Here is a 12091-nt window from a genome sequence, read left to right as displayed (position 1 = left end):
ACACTTGAGTCTTGGATTCATTTTATTACTTTGTTTCAAGAGAGGGGAAAACTCTATTGCTTTATAGGTTTTAGCCATAAGCATGTGTTTGTTTAGATGCCTCAAATGCATCTCTTGGCTATTAAGACAAGAGAGGCAATTTCAGTGCTCGGGGGAGAGAAATATTGTTGCAAATTATCACAGAAGAGGTTCCAAAATACTATGACTGCAGGGTGAAATCTTCAGAAAGATTGTTGTCTAGACCTGGAGCCTTTGGCTACTTATGCAAATAATAATTACACACAAAAATGCACATTGGGAAACTCTGGAAACAAAACTACGTATCTTCAATTCAGCTTCCTTGTATGTGGTAATGATGCATTTCTTAGTACACAGTAACACATTTTTTTATTACACAATACACAATAACATGACACAAGCAGTGCAGGGATGCAGCCAAGTGCCTGGGACAAAGTGGATTGATGACAATGATCACAAACACAAATGCATAGCTGCCAGCAGCATCCCCCCAAGTCGGTACCTGGGAAGGTTGCCCTCCACCAGGTATACTACTACTGTTAGCTGCTGGAGGACTTTTGTCATCATTGCCATAAAGCGTGGGGTGCAATGCCATCCCAATCCCATAGGGAGCACTCCCTGAAATAGCCTCGGTGCTTCACCAGTTTCCACTCCCCAAAAACCTCTGCAGTGGATGACTGTGAGGCTGTGCAGAGGCAGTGCAATGCAAGCACCAAACTGCATGGAATGCCATAGCCAGAGGAAAAGGAGAAGTTGCAACTAGCTAAGGTAACTCTGCTCCCATATGCAGTTGCCACTGTTGGGTGTCAAAAAGATATAGAACAGCTCACACTACTGCCAGTACTGCTGGTATAAGAGGAGGAAGGACTACTAGCAGATACTACTGAATGGGTAATGGGGGTACAACGGTACTGAGCTTCCAAGCTCAGGGTCCCCATGACTATAACAAAAATGTCTGTCTTAGCATACATGACGAATCAAGTAATTAGAAATAGAATGTGTGTTGTGCAGACTTATTTTTGCCTTTTATCATATTTGACTACATAGTTAATATTGCCAATTTTCTATTGTGAGTGGCAGGGCTTCATGCTCTTTGGGCCCATGGCTCCAAGAAGTCTTAATTCACTCCTGCAAAGATCCCTTGAACTAAATGAAAGCAGTATTAAAATCAGTACATCCCTTTGTAGTATAAAAGTGAATTCTTACTTATTCTTCATAATGTAGCCTGGATGGAGACTGACCTCCGTCTGAACCATTAAAGTTTACACACCACCAAAACTGGTTTTGATGAGCCAATGATTGGCTGTGGTAGATAAGTCTCAACTTTTCTGTGACACCATTTTTGTTTCATATTTGGGAAAAAAAAAATTTGCATGGGAAAACATTATAATTTTGTAGGAAGAAATAATGAAAATATTTTCCAGAAATCTATAAACTTGTAGACATCATTTCCATCTGCAGCTCCAAATGGTCATAAACTTGTACATATTCCTGCAAAAGCAGAGAGAACACTTCCAAAAATTATACTGAATTTTTAGTCCAAGCAGTCTAGCAGCTGAGCAAAATAAAATAAAAACATTGAATGGGATTGGATGTGAATAGAACATTATCCATAGTGAAATATCAGATTGTTAATGTTGATTAGAATGAATATTTCTTATATCCCTGGTCTTATTCTACTCACAAGTTAAGAAAAATAAGCAACTTTGAAACAGACTCCATAAAGATGGATACAGCAATGACTCTAAATTTATTCTTTTTAATTAGGCTATCCATGACAGTAAGTACTTCTGACAAAATATCATGTAATAAATATTTGATAAATTTACAAAAATACTTTAATAAATCACCATTGCATTTACTTCATAAATGTTTATTTGTCTACTTAAAAAATATGCTTCTCCATATGGTTTAGTTTCACTTCTGTAATTTTCAATCTGATGTCTTTATCCTGTTTTAGGCAATTTAAGTTTAGTGCCTCAGATGGCAAGTGCAAGCTAGTGCATGGACATGGACTTTGAAGTAGGATTAAATGTTACATTTAACTGTTTACTTTGATGCAACTTCATACATAAAATATTCAGCTGTTTCATGAATTTTCAGTCTATGCAATTTTGAAAGCCATAAATTTCATGTGATGATTCTGAAAATAAACCATTGAAAGCTTATCAGGGCTCTCTCCTGTTAAGAATCCATCAAGACTGTGCAATAACAAAATATAGTATGTTTATTATTATTTTTATATTTCGTAGCTAGCTCTAAATTTATGCATTACCACAATTACTTGAATCAAATATGACCCTGAATTTAAGACAACACCCAAATCATCATATGATATATATGGAAAATGTATACATTTGTTACAATTTTTCAGGTATACAATCTAAGTGTATCAGAAGGTTGTCTCAAATTTGTTCCCCTCCATTGCCATAGCAAGGATAGTTGTATTGGGGGGGGGGAGGGTCAGGTGACCCCCTTTTCCTCTGCTCCTCCCCAAGCTTGCCTGCCTCCTGAACCCCTCCACATCCCACTCCTCACAGCTTCTGCCCCTTCTTCCCCCAATCTTTGCCTCTTTCCCTGCCACTCCCCACAGTCTCTGCCTCCCCCCTGCCTTACTGCAAGATGCTGCTCAGGCTCCATTCTTTTCCTGAAACACAGCTCATGGAAGCTCAGCCTTTGCTGGACCAAGCAGCAGTGCCAACTGGCCAGATAGAGGATGGAGTTTCGATGTACTCTGTGCCTGGGAAGGAATCCAGCCTGAGCTGGAGTTGAACTGTGCCTGACAGTAAGGAGCCGGGGGGGGGGGGAGGGCAGGGAGTAGGAAATGGAGGATGAAAGTGGGGAGGAGGGGGCAAACTGATGTTGTGGGTCTGACTCTAGCCATAAGCCCGGCTCAGGGCCAGTCAGAGCCACAGCAGCTGCCTGCCCTGACCCCCTCTGCTTTATATGCAAATTTAAAACAAGGGGCTTCTCCCCCACCCATACTGATTGAGGAGGAAAACTTGTTTTGTATTCAAGTAAATACGGTAAATACCCTGCTTTCCTAACCACTGTAGTCTAATCACTCACTCCACTTGATCCTCTATTTTCTGCATGTCCTTTCATGGCATCTGACAAAATAAACTTTGGTTCACAAAACCTTATGCTGTCTCTCTAAATACATATTTTATGCCTATAAAGGTTCATAGCTACCCTGCCTTCTGACTGACTTCATATTAACATGGCTAACTACCTCTCTTTAAAATACTCTTCTTAATTTGCTCATGGCTGTCACATTAAAACTTCTCAACAAGCTCTACATTCTTTGAGGGAAATGCTCCAGTCTTTGGAGACTCCCACAGCACTAATACTAATCCACTTGAGTGGCCAAAATTGTATTTCTTTTCTCATTTTTTTTTTTTTTGCTGGATTTTGCATGGTCACATCAGTAGGATTAAACTTAATAAGGAATTTCATTTTAAGTACCTACTTATAAGGATTGAAATTTGGCCAAAGCCACCACTCCCAGATAAAGTATGACAAAAAACAGTTAAATATCCTTTCATTTTTTTGTGCGTTTCATCTCCTTATCATAGCATGAATTAAACTGTGTGTGTATATATGGCCTTCATATATGTAAACAATTAGAATAAATTAACAAAATAACTCCATAAAAACATAGCAGTGAAAATACTTTGCTCATAGCATCGACTCCTAGAAATGAAGAATTCAAATGGTTAAAAATGAGGTCTGTTTAAATCCTACAACAATAGAAAGTGGGAAAAAAATCACTTTGAGTGTTTAATACTTCTAATCTACTAGTCAGCATTTAGAATAGCAAATAAATTTAGTGATAGTATATTGGGGAATATTAAGTACTACAGCCAACAAAGCTGCAGAGTCCTATGACACCCTGTCTACAGTTGATATCAGAACAGTTGAATTAAGCTGCTTTACACATCCTGTTCAGCGCAGCTAATTCTGTTTAAGTTTTGCAGTATGTACACAATGCTATTCTAAATAGTTTATTTTATTTTTTTCCCTTAGTTGCAATACTTTCTATCCTATAACTCACCAACTCTCAGACATAGGGCACCCTAAAGATTCAGCACAGTTCACTCTGGGGAGAAGACTAATTGAACTCAAGGGGAATCAGGCTCCTAATTCTCATTGTCTTCAGTAGGAACTAGGCATCTAAATTCTCTGAAGGATCTGGGCTATTGTCTACAGCTGTACTGACAACAAGGCTATGGCAGGCATTTGTTTTTAGTGCTAAGAAGTTCTGTGGACTTTAGTGCTAGAAAAACAGGTTGGGAGTTGGAGAGTCCAGGTGTTCCAGATCCCTGGCTGGAGAGCTACACTGGTGACCTCTTCACACAGGCAGAAACTAGAAGGTCCCTCTTTGGTCTACCCCTTGTCCTTACTGGAGCCTAATGAGTGACAGTCTGCTGAAAAAAGGGGACAGACTGTCAATAAGCAGCTGGCAACTGCCTTCATTGGAGGAAGGGAGAATGAGCAGATAACTGAGATCCTGAGTGCCCTCAACAATTGAAATGAATGCACACTTGTTCCAGTTAATGTGGAAGAAGAGGAAGAACTTTTATGCTGAAGAGCCAGTTCTCTGACACAAGAAACCTGCTGAATGGCTGTACATCCACATTTTGCCAGCTGTATGCCCATTTATTTATTTATTTTTTTTTTGCCAGGAGAAAAGCTTTTCTATAGCCACAAATGTAATGCCTGTATGTAGCCTGAATTAGCTGAAAATGGCATCTTTCTGTGTGCATGTAAAGGTTAATCTAATGCAATTTATCTAGTGTAGGCTATGTCCACAAAATTATGTGATATTTTCTTTTACCTACAATATAAACAACTTTACATTCCTAAGTGAAATATTAAAATAGTCACAGATTATACACAAGTGGAGAACATTCCCTTTCATAAAATAATTACCAAACAATGTTTTGTTGCCAAATACTTGCCAAACTAAGGCTGAGAGGTGATCTTGTGGCCACCTACAAGTTCATTAGGGGGACGCAGCAAGGGATCGGAGATCCTCTGTTCACTAGGGTGTCTCTTGGGTTAACAAGGAACAATGGTCACAAACTGACAGAGAGCAGATTTAGGCTAGCCATCAGTAAAAACTTCTTCATGGTAAGGGTGGCCAAAATTTGGAATGGGCTTCCAAGGGAGGTGGAGCTCTCTACTACCTTGGGGGTCTTTAAGAGAATGCTGGATAGGCATGTGGTTGGGGTCATCTGAACCCAGCACTCTTTGCTGCCTAGTCAGGGGGTCAGACTCAATGATCTGTTGAGGTCCCGTCTGACCCTTGCATCTATGAATCTATGAATGTTGTTATTTCAACTGATTTATTGCCTTCTTTTATTCATGGAGGTCAAGAATTTCTGTTTCTACATTAACTATGAACCACTGAAGGTGCAGACAGAAGTTAATTTGTCACACATTTGGCCCCCTAAAAGCACTCTACAGCCATGCCTTTACAGAAGAGCACAGCTGCAGAGCTCTTTAGAAGTGCCTAATCTCGCATTACATGAGGGCTGCAAAGCAGAACACCTTCATTAACATGTCAGCACATGCCAGGGGCAGGGTTGGGTGTGGGGCTCCAGTCCACCCAACCCACCCTCCAGCGCAGGCTGGGCAAACCCCAGGCAGAACTCCCTCCCTCCCCTCCCATTCTAAAGACAGCACCAGAGCTGGGGAAGGGGGAAGGGAAAAGGCAGGCAGTGGGGCAGAGGGATGGGCTAGGGGCTAGGAGAGAGCAGCTGCAGAGACACACAGCTGCTCCAAACTGGAGTTTAATCCCATCGCAACCTCCCAGACCCAACAGTGAATATTTGTGGGGTCAGGGGAAATGTTGTAACTTATGGTGCTGACTGCGAAGTGTCATGAGTTACAGCAGGGAGCTGCACATCTTTTAGGACCCTGAGGTCACAGAAAGAGGTAATACTTCCCAAACTAAATAATTTAAGATGTACACTGAAAATGCCAGAAAAAAAAGTTAAGCCACTCAAAGCAGATTTTTAATTAAAAATGCATTTATGTTTCATGGACCACTGCAACTTCCTGGACCTCATAATCTGATAATACAGCAACATTAAAACTCTGTCCTGTTAGAATTTACTTATGGATTAGAATTTGCAGAGTAGTTGTGAATTACAATTCTGGTTGTTTAAAAGCCTTCCAGTAAATGGAAATGCTGCCAACGTGCTTCAGGGTCCTTTACAAATATCCGTGTCCATTTTTTACTTTTTATTTAAATAAAGATACTTAATTGTGGCCAATAGGCATGTTTAAGAAAAGAAATGCCATTTGCATCTCTCAGTGTTCAGTGGCCACGTGAGTTCAGTGTTTATTTACTGTTGTGGCAGATTTTCAGCTTTATATATAGCACTTAACTGGCAGCAATAAAGAGTAATACAATATCCCAATTACACCACTTCAAGTGAATGTTAACACTCAAAAGCAGTCACAGCTCTGGAAGAGACACTGAGACCTGCAGTCATTTCTTTCACTGGGCAGCAGTGATGTTCTGCAATTTTCATTTATTAGTGGCACTAAGAGAGAGTAGATATACCCCAAACAAGTCCAGGAAAATGCCTTTCAAATCAAAACAACAATTAAGCAGATCATTAATTGTCAACAAGCAGAATGGCTGTGCAGGGCTCATTTTTTCTTTTAGATACAGATCTGAGTAAGAGGTAGTCTAGGGGTGGGCAATTATTTCGGGTGAAGGGCCGCTTACTGAGTTCTGGCAAGCCATCCAGGGCTGCATGACAGGCAGCCAGGGGCAGATCAATATCAATTTTCTACATTTTTTAGGGGCCCCATGGGCTGGATAGACTAGCCTGGCAAGCTGCATCCACTCCTGGGCTAGTCTGTAGGCAGAGGGATAGCACCAGGAGAACATCTCTGACATCCTTCAGAGCAGTTCTTCTGTTGCTGCCTGCTGCACTAAAAGGAATAGTTCTTAAAAAGAGCAAATATAATCCTCCCCAAATGTGAACATGGAGATGAAGGGTTGGATACGCCACTACAATACTCCTTCCCACCCACTTGTTCAGTGAGATGATCATTTCAGGCACTCTTTTTTTCTCTCTAATTCAGTGCCCAAATCCTGAACTAGGCAGCTTATGGATGTGTGGTAGGGCCTTTAACAAAATAACTCACAGATTTAAAGTTAGGCGTTGATAAAGTCTTTGTACTACAGAGATGTTTTCCTGTATGTTGTAGCTCTTTCACTAACCCTTTATCTTTCAGGTTTGTTCATTGATTCTGACTTTAAATCTTTATATCTTCTAATAGAAATTACAAACTATTATTAAAGGAGAATGACAAAAGTGAAGAAGTCAAATCTGAACAGAATATATCACTTATTTTTCTGTACCTGTGTTCTTGCAGGAAAACTTTGTCTTTTCATCACACAAGCGAATAGTTCCATTACAGCCTCTCTCATCACTGCCATCTTCACAATCCTTTTCTCCATCACAGCGCCACAATTCAGGAACACAGTTCCCATCAGGGTTACACTGAAATTCTTTCCCATTGCATCCTCTAGGAGAGGGAGTTTCTTAGAAGAAATAATGAAAAAAAACCAGGGTTAACTATATTGAAGGCCTTGTTCACATGCTTTTTTTCCCCTTTAATTGTGTCTATATAGACAACTCTATACCCACTATAAGGCTATCCAGCAGGTTATTCAGCTAAGTTTGGAAACTTGTATAATGCAACCATGATTTTTTTTGTTCGTTTTAAACTGAAACAAAATCTCATCTTTCATACCTCATGCCAGAAGAAAAAAGTTGCATGAAACTGTCAGAGAACATAAAGAGCATATATCTAACCAGCAATTAAATTAAGATAAAAGTTGCAGAGTGTCAATTTGTTATATAAAATATGTTCCATATATGGAACAAAATAAAACAAAATACAGCTAATCTGTAATGATTGCAATTATTAGGGCTTTCCATGATCCTCACTCATTTAAACTGTTTAACTCCACAAAACAAGAAAAAAGAAGAATGCTTAGATTTAGGGATGTGGATTGAGAGATTGTTAAAAGGTAGAAAGCAAAGGGTATGGCTAAATGGTCACTTTTCAGGATGGAATGAGGTCAAAAGTGGAGTCCAACAGGGATCTGTGCTGGTTCCAGGTTTGTTCAACATTTTCATTAGTGACCTGGAAATAGGGGTCCACAGTGACATATTCAAGTTTGCAGATGATTCTAAATTATTCCAGGTAGTCAACCTGAAGCTGATGGAGAAAGGCTGCAGAGAGATCTCACCAAGCTTAAAAAAGAGTGGCAGTGGAACTTTTTGAGTTTACAAGTGCAGGGCAATGCACATGGGGAAAAATAACCTCAACTGCCAGGACTTACTGCTGGGTTTTGAACTAGCTAATAACTCAGGAAAGAGACCTTGAAGTCATTGTAGACAATTTTCTAAAAAAAATGTCAGTTTAAATGTGTAGCTGCAACAAAAAATCCAATGGCTGAGATGGATGCTATAGAGAGATGGATGCTCTCTTTCTATAGCATCCATCTCAGCCACTGTTGGAGACAGGTTACTGTGCTAGATGGACCATTGGTCTGAACCAGTATGACACTTATTACGTTCTTATACTGAAGTCAACTCCAGAGTGACTCAGAGAAGCAGAGGCCAGGAAGATAAAAATACATTATAATGTATTGATATGAGTGTTATGGAAAGTCATTTCTTCACTCTATTCAGCACTAGTGAGGCTCACCTGGAAGATTTCGTCCACTTTTGGACACTGTACTTCAAGAAAGACACAGACAAGTTGGAAAGAGTCCAGAAACAAAAATCATCAGAAGTCTAAAATACACAACACACAAGGAAAAGTTGGAAGAACTCAGATTTCTCTTCGAGTAGACTGCGGCAATATTTGATACATTTTTCAAATGGAAAGAAGGGCTGTTATAAAGAGGATGGTGATCAACTATTCTCAGTGTTCACAGGAAACAGGACAAGTAGTAATAGGGTTAGATTGCAACAAGGGAGATTTACGTTAGATACTAAGAAGAAATTTCTAACTATGAGGGTGATTAAGGACTGGGACAGGTTACCCAGAGGGGTTATGATATCTCTATCACCGGAAGTTGTTGAGTGCACATTGAACAAACATTTGTCTAGAATGTCCCTGCCTTGAACAAGGAATTAGACTATGTGACCTTCTCTGGTATTTTTCAGCCCTATTTTTCTATGATTCAATTATTTTAACCTTTCTTCCTAAATTTGCATTCCCAACCAAATTTCACTTGCTTGCTCATATGAATAATGAAATGATGGGAACCATCTACAAGACTGAGGCAAAACAGAGTTTATCTACTGCTGCAAATTAATTTTTTTACTTGATTTTTTTAAATTTACCTTTACAGAGATTATTAGCCTGGAACTAAATTCTTGGGTGTAGAAAATTCAAATTCTTTATTAATAATTCATTGCATTTTGATACTTACATACTTTTTTTAAGACAGGAAGGAATCCATTTGCAAAAAGATGTGCAGCTAACTAATTTGATGTCCTAAGTTTAAGAAAAGATCATAATGCCACCATTCCCCAATGCTATGTAGAAATTCTACAGGGGTACTTTTACATAATCCAATAAAAGTGACATGAAGTATAGGACTTGGAAATAACTGTGATAAAAAAATAACTACCTTCAGGTCTTATCTGTGAACTGTAAAAAAATGTACCAGTTGCCCCCATAGGCATGCCTGAAACTTTCTGTTTGTCCTCATAAAACTAAAGGCAATTGGATGTTTCAGCTTCTACTAGGTTCTCAATAGTAGCTAAAAAATGTCTCAAAATTCTCTGCATAGCTTTGCTGTGAACTAGACTTAGAAAGATGAAATATATTATTAGATGAATACAAACATGAACTCTATAATTAATGTGATGCCAAAAGTAGTAAAGTGTCATTACTGTGGTTTGATGTCATTATTTAAACCCAGCTAAATATGCATATAGCATTATTCAAAACCATTTTAGCAAATAATAATACAAAGACAGTGCTATAACAAGAGCAGAAAAAGCAGAATGTGTCAGGTTCTTATCTCTGAGCATGGCTAAGTGAAAGATATTGGAAACATAAATTAATGAGATGATATAAGACAGAAGCTTTTGGAATAGGCGGGGGGTGAGGAAGAAACGAGCAGAGCCTGCTAAACAGCTTGAAGCAGAACTACTTATATGATCTTAATGTATTTTACAGGTAACCAAAATTGTTTATACAGTACATGTTGGAGGTTCAGTTGCCAGTATATTAACAGTGATTGAACAAACTATGTAATCTAATTCAGTTTATGTATATTTACTGCTATCAGATATCCATGCCAAGCTTTTTGGAAGCCTCTGAGCCAAAGTGCAAATGAATTTTTTGTAGGCAATTAATGTAACCACCAAGAGCATTAGTTAAAGAATGAAGCTAAGAAAGTTATATCCACACCAAGTGAAAACAGATAAGAAATGACTCCCTATGCTGAATTACATTTTGCCAGAGACTTAACGTTTTTCTAATATATTTCAAGGACCAGGGAGGGAGAAGTTTAGACCAGTCCTCTTGGGCCCTAGAACAAAGAAATTACAAGCTTAGCCAATTAGAGAAGAGGAAAGTATGTACTATCATGGGTAAATGCTTTCATGAGAAGAACTGCTTAATATCATTAAAGGAGAAGTTAAAAATGGCTGGATTACAGATGCTGGCAATCAAGAAGAGGACTAGAAAAAAAAACAAAAAAACAACCCGTGGCTTCCCCAGGGCTCTCTTTGTTGGTATTGATTAGTAACTTGTGATGCTGCATGGGCATAACTTATATGTATTAAGAAGGATTAGCATGTTCCTACTGTGACATGGCACTTGGTGCACCTGTCACTTCAATAACAAAGGCTGCCTAAAAAGGAGCCTGCAGGTAGCAAGGGGGGCTGATTAGGGAGTCGGATCTGACTGGTCAGGCAGGACCTGAGCTGGTCAGGCAGTCTACTTCCGAGTGCCACTGTGAGGGGCTCCTCATAACCTCTGAGCTGGGGCAAGTAGTACCAAGCCCAGAAATGGGCCAGGCCTTGCAACAGATAGGCCTGGGAACAGCAGCAGGTGAGCTCATAGCTGGCAGGGGCAGCCTTGTAACAGAGAGGCCTGGGGAGAGGGGCAGACAGGTCTGGGGACAGAGATAAGGGCCCGAGAGGGCTGGTGATGAACAAATGCTGGTGGTTGTGGAAGGGATGGTAGGGCAGGTATGGAGGTCCCAACTGGCTCACTGGGAGAGAGAGAGGGGCCAGAAGAATAGGGGGCTTGCGGTTCAGAGGAAGAGAGCCTGAGCCCATTAAGGGGCAGAGTGTGGGGCCGAAGTAGGGCTTGGAAGAGATAAACTTGAGGCCCAGAGACAGCATGAACCCAGGAAGGACTAAGTACTTGGGAGAGAGTCTGGTGCCCAGTGGAGACGGGTGGGGGGGGGGGTGTGCATTGATGGAAGCTCTAGTGCGTGGGGCCTGCCAGATGGCAGACGTGTGTTAGCAGATCATCTGTGAGGCATGGGAGTGGGTACTGGGGATGGTGGAGCTCAAAAACAAGCCTTTAAGGCAATGACCATGAGCACCTGTGGTCCTAAGAATAAGACCAGACTTGGGAAGCCTTGGGGCATCCTCCCTTTCATCAGAAATGAGCAACATCAAGGTGGGATGAACAAGTAAAGAGGAGGGAGCCCCCAAAGGGAGCCACATTGGCAAGGGCCAAGAAGCCACCAGGGGACATCATGACCAGCCCTGGGACAGGCACTTTCTGAGCTTACCAAAAGGAGTCTGAGTAATAAATCATGGGCATATTTTTCATAAGTGAGGGCAAAGTTTCACATACAACAAGGTTTATTGCCACTTTAAAAGCTTGCTACAGGGTGTCCAAAGGAATATATATATTCTTCTGATTTTCTCTTATTCAGTAATAAATCTTCAAATCTGAAAAGCATTAGGTATTTCTATTTTACCTATACATTATAGGACCCCGTGGACAAGGGGATAAAGCCTTGAAAACACAGTGAAGGCTTCACCTTGAAGATGTGAAA

At 40.2% G+C, this 12091-nt stretch overlaps 1 protein-coding gene across 5 annotated transcripts in view; it reads right to left on the bottom strand.

Moving 5' to 3' along the window:
* LRP1B (LDL receptor related protein 1B) overlaps positions 1 to 12091 on the bottom strand; it is a 1609743-nt gene that overhangs the window by 619895 nt on the left and 977757 nt on the right. For all 5 annotated transcript variants that reach the window (XM_019480601.2, XM_059727405.1, XM_059727406.1 and 2 more), the window contains one exon: positions 7403 to 7585. In XM_019480601.2, coding sequence (XP_019336146.2) covers positions 7403 to 7585 — 183 coding nt within the window. The remainder of the gene's footprint in view (positions 1 to 7402; positions 7586 to 12091) is intronic.

The sequence above is a fragment of the Alligator mississippiensis genome, chromosome 4, assembly GCF_030867095.1.
Source record: "Alligator mississippiensis isolate rAllMis1 chromosome 4, rAllMis1, whole genome shotgun sequence".
NCBI classification, from domain to species: domain Eukaryota; kingdom Metazoa; phylum Chordata; order Crocodylia; family Alligatoridae; genus Alligator; species Alligator mississippiensis.
The sequence above is the reverse complement of the archived record's forward strand: the minus strand, read 5'-3'. Positions and strand labels throughout refer to the sequence as shown.